This window comes from Bufo gargarizans, chromosome 4 (assembly GCF_014858855.1).
Source record: "Bufo gargarizans isolate SCDJY-AF-19 chromosome 4, ASM1485885v1, whole genome shotgun sequence".
NCBI classification, from domain to species: Eukaryota; Metazoa; Chordata; class Amphibia; order Anura; family Bufonidae; genus Bufo; species Bufo gargarizans.
Genome location: NC_058083.1, coordinates 390,539,128 through 390,558,834, shown reverse-complemented (window position 1 = coordinate 390,558,834; position 19,707 = coordinate 390,539,128). Strand labels below are relative to the sequence as shown.

Genomic DNA, 19,707 nt, shown 5'->3' with positions numbered 1-19,707 from the left:
ACGAAAGATACATTACATTTTTCATGCATGTTAATCTATGGCAAATCTGCTGATTACTGTTTCCTTTTGATATTTAAGCCACATAAAATACTAAAAGGCACAGTGACTTAAAAAAACGCACTTTATTACATTTATTACACACCAGGTGGCACTGTCGTACTGGTCTCAATTGAAGCCATTTAATCTTACATCAGTAGAAGAATCTAGTCCCGATCAGTGAGTAAGGCTTCACACGACCGTATCCGTTTTGCAGTCCACAAATCGCGGCTCCACAAAATGCGGATGCAGTCCATGTGCATCCTGCAATTTTCAAGGGTCATATTAAAAAAAAATAACAGACAAGAATAGGAAATTTTTTATAATTTGCGGCTTGGCCTCACAGATGAAATCCGTGTGTTGTCCGCATTTTTTTTGGCCAAATATATAAGACATGATCCACAGGCAATCATCAAAAAATGCTAATCGGATGCAGACCGAAAATACGTAGCCTTAGGCTGTGTTCACATTCATTGCTTCTCCCACCCGTAACGTGTATGTCGGCAAAGGGTGGAACTGACTACAGTTAAAAAAAAAAAAAAATGGATACATTTTGTTTGCAATGGAACCCTATGGTGACGGATGCCACTGTATGACATCCGTCAGAAGGCAACTGTTTAACACGTCATGCCTATACATTCATTTCAGAAACTGTAAGCCACTTTAAGATGAATTTCCGTATGCAATGAAGATATTAGGTGAATTTTAATAATTCCAAGACGAGTTCGCTGTTCTATCTACAGTATTAGTCTTAGGTCTGCATAATTTATGCCACAAATTTTTGCCAAGCAATGTGCAGAAAACACATAAGATAAATGCATAATTGAAAGAGAATGATATTCAATGCCTGGAATGATGTCAATACATTATACCTGCAAGGAATACAATATAATAAACTGTGCAATCATTGGTTTTGGTAATGAATTATGGCTCTGAAATCCTTACACACTTAGAAAACTGCACCTTTAGCTCAGGGTGCAAGCCTGGGTAATAATTTGAAGTTCTTTGGCCCCATCGCCAAAGAATTTACAGTACAGGTACCACTTATGTAACTGATGAAGCACTGAGCCACTATAAGCACCAGAGATGTCATAGAACGTGGATAACGCACACAATGACATCCGATCACATAGATAACACAGTGCTGTGGCTGTACTGGTATAATTGTTACATGTATAATGACCCGAGTCAAGGTAAATATGGAATGTAAGCAGCACAGTCCCTTCCAGTTAAGCATTGGGTTGGTGCAGCATGACATGATGTCCTCGTTCACTGGACCAACATAGAACTAAGGCCGAATGCCCACGGTCGTTTTTCACGGCAGACCGCTCACGGCCGTGGGCATTCGGCCTAAAGGAAAGGATCGCAGAACTCCAGATGATGACGCCAAATGTCTGTGTTTGTCTACGCGAGCATGTAAAGCGGCAACGTTTCTGCTATACAGTGTTCATTTTAGGACATGGTCAAATATCATAGTCATATATCAGAATAATGTCAGTGTGAGGCAAAATACCTGACCCTGACACCGATACCTGACCCTGACACCTGACTCTGACTTTTATATTTGACTCTGACACCTGACTCTCACTTATGCTCTTCATAGGTCAGGGTCAAAGTCAGAATGAGTTATATATATACTGTGTATTTGTATGCTAAATCACACAACCACAGAAAGTCTATAAGCTGAGCCTCTGGCTATGTGTCTGACATACTGTAAGCTAACATGTTACAAATGTTATATGAGAGCATTGGTTAGGTTAGTGGTTTATACACACGGCGTGCTGTAGCTTCACCACACTGAGATCTGCTCAGAAAGCTAACATTCATATTACTGCTTTATTCACAGGCACAATATAGGATTATATGAATATGGAGTAATGTCGCACTAGAGTGAGGTGGAGATCCAACAGAGGTGCTCCCACTATCAGACAACACACAGTCTGATAGAGATAAATAAATAAAGGATGGAAGTCGGGCACTCTCTATAAGTAAAGGGATCTTTTATTAAACATGATACATAGTAAAATAAGCAATAACTTTCACAATAAAAATCAACAAAAAGTAATGTAAAATTTGACAACAATATAGATTCAGCAGGAAATGCTAGTGGTGAGGTTGGAATAATAAAATCAACATAAATAGGATCCCAATATACGAATATTTAAAACCATAAGTTCGGATATTCGATATTATTCGAATAGTATATTATTCACTGGTGGTAATGCATTTTTCCAATGCAGAGTGTTAATATTGTAGGATAATCGCTTGTTGCCGATTATAATGATCGACTTGTAGTCAGTCCTCTTTCATATAGAAATGGGTTTTCAATGTGAAATACTGGTAGTATAATTAATCGCTTGCTACCGAAATATGGCCAATCCTTTAGTGCATGTAAGTTTCTGTGATCGAGAACATAAGCGTATATGGCCTTAAACAGTCTATGTCGACAAAGTTTCGACTGCTTGTGCGCACAGCCTGGTCCCGCTGTATTGGTTTAGAAAGTGATCGCTTGGATAGGATAAGCGCTGTCTTACCGGAAGGTCTTTGTGCTGGACAGTGAGCCCTCGACGCGGCGTGTTTCCTTTCGAATCCCAGTCTCAAGGGCTATTTGTACAAACTTAAATTTTCGCGCCAAAAGGTTGTTTGGCTCCACGTGGGATTAATACCTTTTGTGTGATGGCAGTTTTTCTCTTTAGCAGTTCGTTGTTCTTATGAACATGTCCAGGCCTGCTCAGTCTGGCAGTATCCTTTTTCTTGATGGGGGGATTAGTACCAGACGCGTTTCGGGGATTTAAGACAATGACCCCTTCCTCAGTGTACCACCAGTATTGTCGAATTTTACATTATTGTTGATTTTTTTTTTCTTCGATTTTTATTGTGAAAGTTATTGCTTATTTTACTATGTATCATGTTTAATAAAAGATCCCTTTACTTATAGAGAGTGCCCGACTTCCATCCTTTATTTACAATATATGATTATGCAGACACCAATAATGTGTGTTAGCTTATAAGCAGAGAGAAACCATGTATCTGTATGTGGTAATGCTATAACTTTGAGGTTAAACTAATAGTTTTTCACGTACACATCGCTGGTTCAAGTCCCCAGAGAGGACTTGTCTGCATAATCATATATTGTGCCTGTGAATAAAGCAGTAATATGTGTATCAGCTTTCTGAGCAGATCTCAGTGTGGTGAAGCCATAGCACGCTGTGTGTATAATACACATATATACAGTAGATATGTATAAGCCAGGACACAGCTCTGCATATTGTGACTACTCAACCTTTTCAGGAGTCCCAGAAAAAGAGTGATTCTTGCTAATAACTGCATACACACTTGAGCGAGGTGAATCAATCTATAAGCCATGTAAGATAGTGGAGGGAGAGCACATTTAGAAGATAAGTTGGTTTGCAGATCTGTGAGGAGGTAGTGAATCCTCCAGAACACTGCCACATTTCCTCCTGCCTGTAGGTGCTGGGAGAGCTGGACCATGCCTAACCACAGAGAGTGGACTAGTGAGAAGAACCCTAGTGGTCATATCTTTGCAGCTTATGTTTGGGTGGATGCCGACAAATAATTGCAATAAAGTGATTTACAGATCTGATAATTAGACTCCTTCCTAAGAAATAAGAATTCATTATTCAAAAAAACAAATAGCCCTTAGCTGGAAATAGATGAAGATACAGTTAATTAGTGCCCCCTTACTATAGCGCTGTCCACGTACTCTTAATAAAATCAAAAAGGACTACTTACATCACACACCACTTGAATTTGTCTCTTATCTAGGGCTCAATAAAATATTATTTTTATTAAAAGTCCAAAAGGAGTTTTGAACCCAGGAACACTGCATGTAAAGCAAGTGTCTTACCACTGAGCTATTGCTAATGTCAATGTTTATCTTCATCTATGAGATTTAGTATACCAAAAATCCAACAAACCCAAAAGTCATTGTGACACTGACCAGTGAAGAAAGTCTGATATCAGCGTCACACATCACTTTAATTTGTCTCTTATCTAAGGCTTAATAAAATGTCATTTCTTTTAAAGGTTGAAAGGGGGTTTGAACCCAGGAACACAATATATGAGGCCACAGCCTTACCACTGAGCTAAAGGCTTGCCTAATATTAGACTGGGATTTTCTTCATCTATGTGATTCACAATAGAAAAAATACAGTAAACCTAAAAGTCATTGTGACGCTGACGCTGACTAGTCAGGAAAGTCAGAATAATAGATGTAACGCAGCACCCACAGACGATCAAACGACCACACCGGAATGCATAAGCCATGCATAAGATACTCAGCAGCCCACCGAATGGTACAAACAGGTAACGGCAGTATCTCCTGCGACTTCTTTATTGGACAGACTTCACAAAAAGTGTGCCATAAAAATAAACAGCAATGTTTCAGCTACATAGCCTTTGTAAAGGCTTGACAAAGGCTATGTAGTAGCCGAAACGTTGCTGTTTATTTTTATGGCCCACTTTCTGTGAACTCTGTCCAATAAAGAAGTCGCTGGAGATGCTGCCGTTACCTGTTTGTTTGTACTAGTCAGGAAAGTCAGACATCAGCGTCACATATTACTTAAATTTGTCTTTTATCTAATGTTTAAAAACATCAACTTGTTGTTTTAAGGTTGCTAATGGGTTTTGAACCCAAAAACTCCAGCGTACAAACCAGTAACCTACCCACTGAGCTATGCACTCATATAACATTGTAACATGTTAGGCTACTTTTACACTAGCGTTAAAGTTTTCCGGTATTGCGTTCTGTCATAGGGGCTCAATACCGGGAAAAAACGCATCAGTTTTATCCTAATGCATTCTGAATGGAAAGGAAAGTTCAGTATGCATCAGGATGTCTTCCGTTCCGTCCCTTTCACGGTATTTGGCCGGAGAAAATACTGCAGCATGCTGCGGCATTTTCTCTGGCCAAAATTCCGGAACACTTGTCGGATCCAGCATTAATTTCCATTGAAATGTATTAATGCCGGATCCGGTACCAAGTGTTCATGAAATTTTCGCATTGACGGATCCGGTTTTCCGGTCTGCGCATGCACAGACCTTTAAAAATGTGAAAAAAATTTATACTGGACCCGTTATTCCGGATGAGACCGGAGAGAAGGATCCGGTATTTCAATGCATTTGTCAAATGGATCTGAATCCGGAAACAAATGATATTCGTTTGCATAAGGATTTCTGGATCTGGCAGGCAGTTCCGGCAACAAAACTGCCTGCCGGATTCTTCTAACGCTAGTGTGAAAGTACCCTTAGCTTACAGCATTTCAGACACACAGCCAGAAGCTTTCTTTGGTTGTGTGATTTAGCATACAAATACACAGTATATCTATAGCTCATTCTGACTTTGACCCTGACCTATGAAGAGCATGTGTCAGAGTCAGGTGTCAGAGTCAGGTGTCAGAGTCAGGTGTCAGAGTCAGGTGTCAGAGTCAGGTGTCAGAGTCAGGTGTCAGAGTCAGGTGTCAGAGTCAGGTGTCAGAGTCAGGTGTCAGAGTCAGGCTACTTTCACACCTGCGTTCGATCGGATCCGTTCTGAACGGATCCGCTCATATTAATGCAGACGGTGGCTCCGTCTGCATTAAACTTAGAAAAAAGTGTGAAAGTAGCCTGAGCGGATCCGTTCAGACTTTACATTGAAAGTCAATGGGGGACGGATCCTCTTGAAGATTGAGCCATATGGTGTCATCTTCAAGCGGATCCATCCCCATTGACTTACATTGTAAGTCGGAACGGATCCGCTCGCCTCCGCACGGCCAGGCGGACACCCGAACGCTGCTTGCAGCGTTCAGGTGTCCGCTCACTGAGCGGAGCGGAGGCTGAGCGCTGGCAGGCGGATGCATTCTCAGTGGATCCGCCTCCACTGAGAATGCATTAGGGCCAGACGGCTGCGTTCAGGGCCGCTTGTGAGCCCCTTCAAACGGAGCTCACGAGCGGACACCTGAACGCAGGTGTGAAAGGAGCCTCAGGTGTCAGGGTCAGGTGCCAGGGTGAGTATTTTGCCTCACACTGACATTATTCTGATATGTGACTATGATATCTGACCACGTCCTAAAATGAACACTGTACTGCCAGATCTGGGGTCTCTCTCATACTTGGGTTGAAACGTTGCTGCTTTACATGTTCATGTGAAGAAACAGCCATTTGGCTGAAGCCGTCATCATCTGGGGTGCTGTGATCCTTTTGTTCAGTTCAAAGTGACGTAGCAGCATAAGCGCGGACAATGATGTCATAGATGTACACAGTGATGTCACACTGATAGATAGTAAAGATAGGATGGGGCACACAGTCATGGTACCGCTAATGGCTAAAGACAAAAATACAGAACTCCTAAAACAAGAATAATGTACAGTGATGTTAAAATATTGTAATATTGTATTACAATACAAGGTCTCATTCACATGACCGTATGAATAGGTCTGCATCCGTTCCGCAATTTTGTGAAACAGGTGCGGACCCATTCATTTCAATGGGGCCACAAAAGATGCGGACAGCACACCGTGTGCTGTCCACATCATCCGTACTTCCGCAAAAAAGATAGAACATCCCGTTCTGCTAATTTGCAGACTGCAAAACACGGCGCGGTTAGGTGAATGCGCCCTAAGGATGATGTCACAAAACAGCAGTAACAAATGTAGTGATGCCATATGAAAGGGTTACTGCACAGTGATGTCAGAGTGACGTCAAGGAGGAGGGGTATTAAAGGGGTTCTCCAGCTCCCCTCCCTGACAGACCTGTGTAAGGAAGCATACTTACCTGCTCTCTGCTGCTCAGTTCTGGATCCACCACTGGTTTGCCAGCCTGTCACCAGGTCATGTGCTGCTTGGAGGGGGGACATCACCGCTGCGCCAGTTATCGCCTGGAGTGTCACACATGACCCACGTCCATGCTGGAAGTTTACAATCGAGGACAGACAAATGCAGAGGTGGAGCAAGGAGGTGGACCAAGCAGCGGGGAACAAGCAAACTTCCCTCCACCCGCGTTCTCTTACATCGCAGGTTGGGACCCAGGGCCCAGCTGTGACTGCAGCCCCTACGCTCCTTACAGTTAACCCTTTTGGATATTAGTCCTCCCATGCAAATCAAACTGACAGATGCTAATATATCACCTGCATTTAGCACCTCTAAAATTATGAGTCATTCAACCAGCATGCCAGGCGAAGCATAAAGCATCTACCACAAGACATGAAATGAAATTATTATGATAGTTTGTGACTTTATTATATCTCAGCAGCTGCTTAGTGATTCATGTTTATAGATCTACTGCTTGCAAAACCTCAGTATAATTGAACATATCATTTCCATGAAATGTATGAAGGTGATAAAGCAAAGCATTATATCACTCTAATTAAGTGATCGTAGAAATCGCAATTACACCCAGTATTCAGTAGTCACTTCCCCCATTTCAACCAACACAAATCCAAATGACATCACTATCTGGGGCTAAGTGTGATGTAATGCACGAAGTAATGAACAAGACCGGGAGAAAGACAGAAAACATATAGAAAGAGATGAAAGCATAATAAATTCATCTATGAAGCTGCCTTCCATTGTATTATATCAATAAATGACCACTCCAATCCATTCCATTAGACTTACATTGTAACAAAATATATGCTGAAATGCAGTCCGCATTATTATATCTGTATACAAACTATGGCAGACTGGCCATAGATATAACAGGAAATTTTCTCGGAAACCAGAGCCCTCCTCACTGCTTCTGGCTGGGTACATACTACTGGGGGAACTATAGTGGTCATTAGTATAGGAAGTCCGGGCTGCATACTGAAGGCAGGGCTGTCTTGGTGCTGTGGCCCACATCTCACCTCCTAAGCGCCCCTGCTTCATAACTTAATTAGAGACAATTAAGGAGGAGGACAGAACATAGCAGCTATTGATGGCCACCACACAGGGTCAGCTTCATGGGAAGTAGTTTGTGCTGCACTATGGTATTGCTGACTCTGCCAACTTGTATTGGCACCATCTACAACATTGGAGCCACTTTTAGTTTTAGTTTTTTTCCAGGGCTTCTTTAAGTTCCCAGTCCACCCCTGGAAATAACTATAGCCATTTTAAAATACTACCAAACTTTCCCAGGTGCCTGAATGTAAAGTTTGCATATCTAGCCAGGAGTGATTTCTCACAGTCTGTCTGGTCATATATGACATTCACCAGTGTTGGATACCTGAATTACAAGTCTTGTTGGGCTGTACGTATTGTCCATATAATGTTACCCATACATAGTGCAAGTAACCAAGCTTTCCCAGGACCCTGAAAGGCAAATCTGCCTAGCTATGGAACTATTTAGGAGTGAGGAGGGTGCTTTATCTTGGTAGATCTAGTATTCTGCAGTCTATTACAGTTCTACATGGAGGTAACCCAGCTTTCTTAGGACTCTGAAAGGCAAATATGCCTAGTTATTGCACTATATAGGAGTGAGGAGGGGGCTTTATCTTGGTAGATTTATTATTCTGCGGTCTATTACAACTCCACATGGTTGTAAACCAGCTTTCTCAGGACCCACAAAGGCAAACCTGCCTAGCTATAACACTATTTGGGAGTGAGGGGAATGATTTATTTAGGCCTTATTATTTAGCAGTCCCTACTACAGGTCAATATAATGTATTACTCATTTATATAGTGTTGATATATTCCACACTGCTTAATATGCATTATCATCATTAATTTGTCACCCAGCATTGCTGGGACACTGAATGGCAGACCTGTCTAACTATGCTGCAGAATGGAGGGTTTGTCACTGGGATTCTTACTCATATTTTCCAGGCTAACATTTACCAACTAATAGGTTCATCTGGCATTCTGTAGTCTGGGAAAGCTGGAAAATGATCTCTGTAGGGCAGTGATGGGGGCCCGATTGGTTATATAACCCCAATGCCATCAAGTTCTGAATGAGCTAATTTATTCATGAAATGGTAACATGTCTCACTCTCAACATCAGATATGTGTTCTTGATATACTGTGAATAAAAAATGGGTCTCTTAATTTACATTTTTTTATATTTTACACAGCGTCCCAACTTTTTTGGAATTAGGGTTGTATATAATGTACAAAATTCTGCCCTGATATGGTGTGTGCATCTATCATATGGTACCAAGGCAACATAATCTGTTGTCACCAATTTAGAAGCACAGTGTTGTCAATAGGGCTGCAACGATTAATCGATGTAATCGATTATATTCGATAACTGGATTCGTTGTCGACGAATCCAGTTATCGAATAATCGCCGATTCGTTGCTATTCGGGCGGGCGGGCGGGCGGTCGCTGCATCTTTATTTTACCTTTTTACAATGACGCTCCCGCTCCTGTAACAGCCAGGCAGAGCGGACGGCGGCGTAACGTCACTCACTCACGTGACACGCCTGCTCCGCCTCCTTCATTCATGAAGTGGGCGGAGCGGGCGCGTCACGTGATTGAGTGACGTTACGCCGCCGTCCGCTCTGCCTGGCTGTTACAGGAGCGGGAGCGTCATTGTAAAAAGGTAAAATAAAGATGCAAGCATCGGGGCCGGGGCTGTTAGGGGGTAGGGGGAAGGGGGGATCTGTCTATGGCACTGCTATGGGAAGGGGGGTCTGTGTATAGCACTGCTATGGGGAGGGGGGTCTGTGTATAGCACTGCTATGGGGAGGAGGGGGGGTCTGTGTATGGCACTGCTATGGGAAGGGGGATCTGTGCACTGTTATGCCCATAACAGTGCACATATCCCCCTCTCCATAACTACGCCGTCCACAGATCCCCCTCTCCATAACTACGCCGTCCACAGATCCCCCTCTCCATAACTACGCCGTCCACAGATCCCCCATAAGTGTCGTCCACAGATCCCCCATAAGTGTCGTCCACAGATCCCCCATAATAGTGTCGTCCACAGATCCCCCATAATAGTGTCGTCCACAGATCCCCCATAATAGTGTCGTCCACAGATCCCCCATAATAGTGTCGTCCACAGATCCCCCATAATAGTGTCGTCCACAGATCCCCCATAATAGTGTCGTCCACAGATCCCCCATAATAGTGTCGTCCACAGATCCCCCATAATAGTGTCGTCCACAGATCCCCCATAATAGTGTCGTCCACAGATCCCCCATAATAGTGTCGTCCACAGATCCCCCATAATAGTGTCGTCCACAGATCCCCCATAATAGTGTCGTCCACAGATCCCCCATAATAGTGTCGTCCACAATTTGTTTTAATATGGCCTTTGAACATAATTTTTCAAGTAAGATCATATAAACCTCTCTGTTTTGTAATTTTGTCGTTTTTCCCGATTAATCGATTAATCGTAGAAATTAATCGGCAACTAATCGATTATTCAAATAATCGTTAGCTGCAGCCCTAGTTGTCAAGCTGGTCTAGCTATATGAAGGGATTTATGACTACATGACTAGGCACAATTGGAAGTCAGCGGTCTGGAAAAACTTGGTTACAACCTCTGTAGACATGTAATGGAGGAAGGGGCGTAACTACCATAGCAGCAGACCATGCGACTGCTATGAGGCCTAGGGCAAGAGGGGCCCAGTCTTAGTTGGGATTATCTACTCTTCTACTGGAGGTAAAAACTTGGTCAGGACTCTACCCTCTAAAAGAAACAACTTTTAGCAAATGAGGCAGTGGAAAAATGGTCCAAGGGTCATTGAAAAGGGTTTAGGCAGAGACCCTTTTGTCCTATGTGGGGGGCCTGGCCTGATCCTTGCTATGGGGCCCTTACTTCTCTATGTACACCATTGAATGGAGGTCGCACTTGGTATCTACACTCTGTATATGCTACATCCATAAATATAATAACAGGACAACTGTGAGTATATACCATATATGTAGCTTGATCCCCAGCATATCTCCAAGTGCTACCCAGCTTTTCAAAGTTGCTGTCAGCCAGCTACTGAGTTTTTCTGTGTGGACTTTTTTCAATGGATGATCAAGCTAAAAGCTGGTGTGTTTTTTTTTTAAAATAAAAAAAAAGACCCATTCAAGGCTGGGGGTTTGCTGTACTAAATTTAGTTGTATATGTTCTTAAAGTTCGACAAGCAAGTGAAAGATGAGTACAAGGGAGTCTGAGATGTGAGAAATGAAGTTTGGACAGTTAATGAAGACATAGAAAGGTTTGGTTGCCATTCCAACATGGAGGACAGAAATGGTAAGACATACATCAGTGAACATCAGTAAGGACTGTACTACACCAACAGATTATCTGACAGATTTTCTGACCAATTTGTCCTAACATGGTTACAGAAACACTACAAATTCTTTTGAGCAAGATAAAAAGGAGAGATTAGACTATTTTTAAGATAAGGCAGGTAGGATGAATGACACAACAGACTGTGAAGTAAAAGACAAGGAACATATTTCAAATGAAGGTCAGAATGCTCTGTTGCATGGTTACTTAGAGGTTGAAAGACGTATGTCAGGACTAATCAAAAATTCTGGCCAGATGACAGGCTTTACAAAGATTTACAGGTCAGCAAAGTCAATACATCCTTTCAAAAATTATTGACAAAATGAACTGTAATAAATGATCTATGTAAAGACCTCTGTATATACAATAGGAAACAAATAATTTTCCAAAATGCCAATTAGGAGCTACAAAAAAGAGCTACCTGTTTTTACATGCTGTCACTACTATATAAAGTATATGGACAAAAGTATTGGGACAAATACACATTACACCTACAGGAGCTTTTCTACACAATTTTGTAGTGTGTCTGAGGGAATTTCTGCCCATTTATCAAGAAGAGCATTTCCAGATGCTGATGTTGGATGAGAGGGCCAGGCTCGTATACTCCATTCTAGTTCATCCCAAAGGTTAATGGGGTAAAGGTTAGGGCTTTGTGAGGGCCAGAAAAGTTCTTCCACACCACATTCACCAACCATGCCTTTATGGTAATGCTGAAACAGAGAAGAGCCTTTCCCCACAAAGTTGCAAGCCTACAGTTGTCCAAAATGTCTTGGTATAATGAAGAATTAAGATTTCCCTTCACTGGAACTAAGTGGCCAAAATGTCTAAAATGTCTTAGAATGCTGAAGCATTAAGATTTCACTTAACTGTACCAAGGGGCCTAGACCAACCCGTGAAAAACAACCCATAGCATCCACCAAACTTTACAGTTGACACAATGCAATAAGACAGGTAAGGTTCTCCTATGATTTACCAAATCCAGACTCGTCCCTCAGACTGCTCCAGAGTCCAGTGGTGGCACTCATAAACCACTGCATTGGCATTGTGCTTGGATCAACAAATGTTAAATAACAAATAATACTAAATATAGGTGGAACGTCAATGAACAAGGTTGGGCTTCTATACTATGTATATGGACATGTAAATATTAACTTTAAAAGGTGAATAATAAAATGTACATTGATATACTTACACTTGTCTTCTCAATGTGTTCCTTCAAAGAATCAATTAGTAAATCTCCGACCGGTTTCCAGCCACTGCGCACTTTCTCTGCTGCTACCAATCCTGTATCAAGATCATCCATTGCACTTTGCAAAACTCTCAATTTTTCCAAGGCTTTCTCCACTTGCTTCTGCCAGCTGACTGCCTGCGAGTTCAAGCTTTCCCATTTCTCTTTAACTTCGACTGACTGCTTCCTCATGGTTCTGGCAATTTTTTGGGCTCTCTCTTCAGGGGTTAATTCTTTAGGAAATGAAAAGGAACAGATAGGCTTCATTAGGTTACTCATTTAAAAAGTCTAAATCTATCTAAAGTGTATCACAGTCCAAGAGCGCCAAATATGGAGGTTCTGACAAAAGGAGCGGTGGCGCAAATCGCAATCAGACAACAAATGTCTAGTGAATGTCTTTCGGGACCAGTATATTTTTAGAAAAATAAGATGCATCTCTATTATTAGGGTGAGCAGTACAACATATGAGATAAATATAACACTAATATAACACAAATATTACATAGAAACCTGTCAACAAATGTGAACCTCATTGTCTCATCACAGACAATGGGAGCATATCGCTAGGATATGCCCTCATTGTCTTATAGGTGCGGGTCCCACAGCTGGGACCTGCACCTATATCGAGAACTGAGCCCCGAAAGTGTTGGAGGGCACACTGCGCATGCGCCCTCCATTCATTTTCTAGGGGGCCCACCGAAAATAGCCAAGTGCTGGCTTGGCTATTTCCGTCAGGCCCAAAGAAATGAATCGGAACGGTGGCCGGTCATGCGCAGTGTGCTCCCATTCACTTCTATGCGGAGCACGCTTGGTGGTGGCCGGACCGGAGTCCTCCAGCCACCACCTTGCAGGCTCTGTTCCCGATATAGGTGCAGGTCCCAGCACCTATAAGACAATGGGGGCATATCCTAGATATATGTCCCCATTATCTGTGATGAGACAACCTCTTTAAGAAATGTATTACCAGATCAAAAATCCTAAGTAATCAGTGATTCTTTTTTCGTTAAAGGGCATCTGTCAGCAGATTTGTATGTATATGAAACTGCATATATTTGTCTGTATATAAAACTTGGTATAATAAAACACAATTTTTCTCAGCAATGCGGGCCACACATGAACATAGGACCAATACAGATACCTTCAGCTGCCAAGCGCACATGCAACCAAACCCAACTTTGGATTGTTAATGTTTTTAAAGATGCAGATATGAATACAAAATAAATTCCCGACTTGCGTGACTTCCAGTGAAATTAAGTTTTTCTCCACAGAGCCAATACATTTTAATCCATCTATTCTGCAAAATGCAATTACTTTGCAGAACAACTCAACAATTAAGAAATAAAGCATATATTCATTTTCTTTGTCTCTAAAACAAATCTTTTTGCCCTCAAATAATAGGGGACAACTAAAAAACTATAGGGAAGCATTTAATGAAAAAAACGCATCGAAAACGCATATGCGGTTTTTTCAAGTGCGGTGCGTTTTTCCTAAAAATTGATGCGTTTTTTGTCTAATATCTATTAGAACTGAAGAATCAAATATGGGGTAGATTAATAGAAATATTGATGAATTGAGTGAGATTTAAAAGAAGGAAAAGGAATCCAAAGATGTTTTCTGAATGTTCTTTTAATCTTTTAAACTTGAATGTATTTTACATTGCATTTTTATGTCAGTTTATTAATAAAGTCAAAATTGTCTATAGAGATATATACATAATGATATACATTGAATATAAGACAAATTACTATATATGAAGACCAACAATCCATGTCGGGTATTTGGTGGGGCTTGTGATAGAGGAGTATATAAAGAAGAGGGTAGAGGCACTCGCAATATAGCCACTGAGGAAGAGGGAGACCCCTCGAAACGCGTCTGGCTGGTCCCGCGAGTGACACACTACCCACCTGAACCCGAGGAAAGAGATCCACAAGTTATCGGCAACATTATTAGCGAATATAAGCCTCTAGATACCAGCAAAGGAGGAACGGATCGGAACTATCGCGAGATTACGCGATCCCTGCATGCTGCTTCCTGGAAGGTGACATCACGTGGAACGCCGAGACTGGAGAGCAACAAGCGGGAAGTTTAAAGTTCCAAAACAGCAGATCCCATATCGAGCGCTATAAAGGACTCAATTTAATCGGCAGTACAAACTACACAGTGACAAGCATTCTGAAAGGCAAGGTAAGAGGGTTTACAGTGAGGGGGACGCCCCATTCTAAAAACCCGACCACTACCTATATCCTTGCACTTGGAGTGCGGACTCTGTGTACTGCTACAATTGTGTCTTCACTCCGCTACAGCAGCGGCACTAAATACTGGATTGAACTTCATGTAAGGAAATAAGTTGCTACAACAACTTTATATGGACACAGCTACCATATGTTTCACTTCACTTAATTTATATTTTATATTTTTTCACTAACTAATATATTTGTTCACCAAATACTATCACACCTTAATCTTATTAATGTAAGCAATTTTTTCTGAATCTGAATCCCAACAGTATTTTGTCAACCTTAGATAAATCAAGCTCAGTGTATTTACATCATTATCAATATATTTTATATGTTTTATAACTTTTATCATATAAATATTCTACTATAGACCTGCCAGTTGGTGAGTGCCTGTCTTTATTTTTATTCTTATATCACGCAATTGCAATATATTGTTTTATTGGATGATCAGGTGAAACATCCAAAAAACAGAGCACCTTGACCACACTAACAGACACGGGTGAGCCACGTTATATTTGTGTTTTACATTTTAATGCTGTATGACGGAAACGACTTTGGATCGATGATCCGAACCTCAATTCGCTCAAGACGACCTTTAAGGGCCACAGAAAACAACCGCATGCCAATGTCTCCATCACTAATAAGGACCAACCAGGAGCACTAAGGAGCTCTGTAGGTGTTGTGTCCCATCTTTATGGTAACTAAGCCTGGGCTCCATTTGCAGGAGCGTCGGCCAATTACAGGAAGTGCTGTCATGATGACTTCATGTGGATCATGTGATTTCAGGCAAAAAATGTGACTTTAGCAGCCTATTGAAACAGGCAGCTGTCGGCCACAACTTCCTGTGAATAAGGTCTTCAGGGTTTTTGTTTTGCATGTTTTCTGGTTACTGCTGATTTCTTGCCTGGATTTCTGACTGCTTCTGTCTGATAATTTGGACCCTAACGTGACTTCTTGGTATTGATCTAGCTTGGTATCGTATTGCTCCTGTCTTCTAATTTTGGCTCTGATTGTCTCTCCTGGTTTTGAACCGTTCCTTATGTTATTGTTTAGTTCTCCGCTTCTGGTGTATTTTTTCTTGCACATGTCTGTCACTATGTTTGCTATTTTTGTCCTTGCAGTGATCCCCGCTTATACCCATGCACTTAGTCAAGCAGGGACTGTCATTCAGTTGTGGGCCACTGCTGAAAGTAGGTAGGGACAATGGTTTGGGTGGAGTTCAGGGCTTCACTGTTCCCTACCTTGACAATGTGGTGCTCACTGGTTGTCATCGCAGCCTGGGGCCTTGTGAAGGCTGCTAGTCCAACAAAGGTAATCTTTGTATTAACCCCTTAGTGACCAGCCTGTTTTGGCAATTTTTTTTTCATAGTTGCCTTTAAAGAGCTATAACTTTTTTTTAGTTTTCCATCACTGTAGTCGTATAAGGGCTTTTTTTGTGGGACAAGTTGTAGTTACTACGGTATACTGTGGACCATTTTGGGGTACACTTAACTTACTGATTAACTTTTATAAACTGTTTTTGGGGGAATCAGAAAAAACAGCAATACTGCCACTGGGTTTTTACGTCATAAATTTTGCGGCGTTCATTTTTTGGCATTAATAACATTATAACTTTATTCTCTGGGTCAGAATGATTACAGCGATTCCAAATATATATAGTTTTTTTATGTTTTACTTGTTTTGCACAATAAAAACCCTTTAAAAAGAAAATTATGAAAATGTTTTTGCATCGGCGCAACCCAAGACCCATCACTTTTTTATTTTGCATTCTACAGAGCGGTGAGGACTTGATTTTTGCAGGACAACTGGTATCATTTTGAGGAACATTTTGAGGAACATATCAGTTTTTTATTGCTTTTTATGCCATCCAGTCGGTTAGAGCAGGAGCCATATATGAGAGGTGAGCTCCTGCCGCACTAGAGACCTACAGTGCTTGGAATAGGCTGCCATAAAAAGTCAGTGACCTGAGCCAAGGCCCCTTAGAGACCACTGTAAAAAGGCATATTGGCGGTCACTAAAGGGTTGATAGGCAGATATCACTAGCACCACAGACTGCAATACTATAGTATTACAGTGTATGGTATAGTCGAATGATGCCTTGTTTTAGTCTCCTAGAGGGAGTAAAAAATGAGGAACAAAAGTAAAAACATAAGGGCACATTTATTAAGACTGGCTTTTAGACGCCAGTCCTAATAAGTCCTATACCTGGCAGTGGATCTTCTGAAGTTATGAAAAGGCGCAAGCCCCTAAATATCTTCGATGTATCCACTGTCGCTTCTAAATGTACGATAGCTTCCTAGCTGTCTTACATTTAGACCATTTTCTACACCTAAAACAGGCGTAGAAGATGGTAAATTAGACGGACCTACTGGCCTGTACCTTTCCCTGTCCATGCTACGGCCATTTTTTTTTTTTGATCTGATGCTGCAATCTGCAGTAGGAACTTTTTGCGCCACAATCTGAGCCCGAAATAGGCCTATTTCTGTTTAATAAATTACCCTCATAGTTTTTAAAAATATAAAAAACCAAAAGCAATATAACTGATACCACACCTAAAAATGTCAGGGCCTAGTCCTCTCAACTGACCCTTTCAATCAAAGAGGCTGGGAAAGTAAGTAGGAGGAGAAAGGGTGCACAGAGTGTCTTAGATCCACCCTCAGTGCACTTAAAGGCTATGAACACCTTCAAGGACAATTTTTTTATGACTGCATTTTAGTCATTTTGAGCTAAACCGTTACTGTTCTGAAAGCTGAATGTATATCCGTTATTTCTGCTGAACTCACAAAAGCTCATAAACACTCATTTTAGCTAAACTCTTATGAAACTGATAAGAATATGGCTTAAATAGGTGTATAAGAGCTGTCAGAGATAAGGGCTATGCAGAGCATGATAGCATGAAAGCATGATACTCTGCAGATCAACTGAAACATAGGCCATATTCAGACGATCGTGCTTGTTCCAGGAAACACGGACTGACCGTAGCTCTCCTTGACCAAACTGACTGCATCATAGTGATTTATGATATAATCAGTTCCTATCTGACTGCAGGTCTATTGTACTGTATGATGATGTGAATAAAGTAGAACAGACCTGCAGTGCCACGGGATTAACAAGGTTAAAAGGTTATTCCCATCTTATTAAGTTATTGGATAATGATGATCGGTAGAGGTCTCACATGGGATCCAAACAAGTAGTTATAGTGGGCCAAATAGGTGGCACCTGTCATGAAACAAGCCCTGACTGCTGCTCATTGATTATTGGATATGTGCTCCTGGAAGGTGGCAGGGGCAATATATTCTAATATTTTACATTTAAAACTAGCAAAAGGACCCGGCTTCGCACGGGTATACTTCATCTATTTCATATATTACATGTTTGTGTGTGTCATTAAAAGATATCGACAGTATCCACTATAACAGTGACATCTACAGTACCCCGCCCCTTTAACAGTGACCTCCACAGCGGCCTGCCCCTTAACAGTAATATCCACAGCACCCTCCCCTTTAACAGTGACCTCCACAGCAACCGCACTTTTATTAGTGACCTCCACAGTACCCCGTCTCGTTAACAGTGATTTCCACAACAACCCACCCCCTTTACAGTGACCTCTACAGCACCCTGTCCCTTAACACTGACCTCCATAGTAGACCGTCCCCTTAACTGTGACCTCCAAAGTTCCCTGTCCCCTTAACAGAGACCTCCACAGCATCCCGCCCCCTTATCAGTGACCTCCACAGCAGCCCACCCCTTTAACAGTGATCTTGACAGCATCCCGCGCCCTTAACAGTGACCTCCACAGCAGCCTGACCCTTTAACACTGACCTTCACAGAGGCTGCCCCTTTAATAGTGACCTCCACAGTACCTCATCTCCTTAACAGTGATTTCCACAACACCCCATCCCCTTAACAGTGGCCTCTACAACAATCTGCCCCTTAACACTGACCTCCATAGCGGACTGTCCCCTTAAATGTAGCAGCCTGCCCCTAGGGTGGCCAGAGGTCTGGTTTAAGCCCGGACGGTCTGGCTTTCAGACTCCCTGTCCTCAGTCTTTTGAACAGCTCACTCTAAGACAGCAGCACTGTGCTGTCTGAGCGTGAGCTGCAGGGAGAAAGTCACCCTCCCTCCCACCCCTGCAGCTGGCAGAAGTTGCTTTTTACCTTCATTTTTTTCAATCCCCGTTAGCTGCGGAGTGGGAGGGGGTCTGGGTGCAGGATTTTAAAGACCATCTTTGAGGGTGGCCTGAATGGCCACCCTACCTGTCCCTGAACTGTGACCTCCACAGCACTCCGCTCCCTTAACAGTGTCATCCACAGCGCCCTGCCCTTTTAAAGCTGACCTGCAGCAGTGAAGAAAAATGGTTGGGTTGTTATGGAAACCTGATGTAAAACTGTGTGTATGTGAAGACTAAGGACCTGCGAGCTTCTATTGGCTGATAAGAGACATGTGACTGTGTGTATGGCAGTTGGAATATGAAGAGAAAGACCTGCAGACTTCTATTGGCTAATGTAGGTCATGTGATGTGCCATATTTGCATTTTTTGGGAATATCTCAGGAACGGTACATGCTAGGGAGCGGTGACCCCCACAAGATTTCTTTCCAGGTAGCAAGGGATGTGTAAAACAAGTTTCGTTGAAATCGATGGTTGCGTTTTTGAGTGATCACAGAACATACATACATATATATGTCCTTCTTTATATACATAGATGGTGGCAAACAGTTTGAGGTGTGAGGAACATTTCAACAGGCAAGCAAAAAAAAAAAACATTATTCAGACAAAATTTTCACATGGCCAGGCACAAAAAAAGCGATCTAATGAACAAACATGCTTCAGTGCCCGATGCAGGAGACTGGGAGCTATCCACTGAGCAGTATCCCTCATTATAAACTCTATGAAGAGAGGAGATGCAAAAGCCACGACCCAAGCTTTTCCTAGCAAGGAAGAAGGTCGCACATCAGCTGCTGTGTGACTGCAGAGCCAGCTAATGGATTATTTCAGATTCCTT

The 19,707-nt window shown here is 42.0% G+C and overlaps 1 protein-coding gene across 6 annotated transcripts in view; it reads right to left on the bottom strand.

Annotated features, from left to right (window-relative positions):
• The window catches only part of LOC122934420 (utrophin-like), a 616,199-nt gene that overhangs the window by 155,571 nt on the left and 440,921 nt on the right, over positions 1 to 19,707 (bottom strand). For all 6 annotated transcript variants that reach the window (XM_044289868.1, XM_044289864.1, XM_044289866.1 and 3 more), the window contains one exon: positions 12,431 to 12,699. In XM_044289868.1, the coding sequence (XP_044145803.1) occupies positions 12,431 to 12,699 (269 nt within the window). The remainder of the gene's footprint in view (positions 1 to 12,430; positions 12,700 to 19,707) is intronic.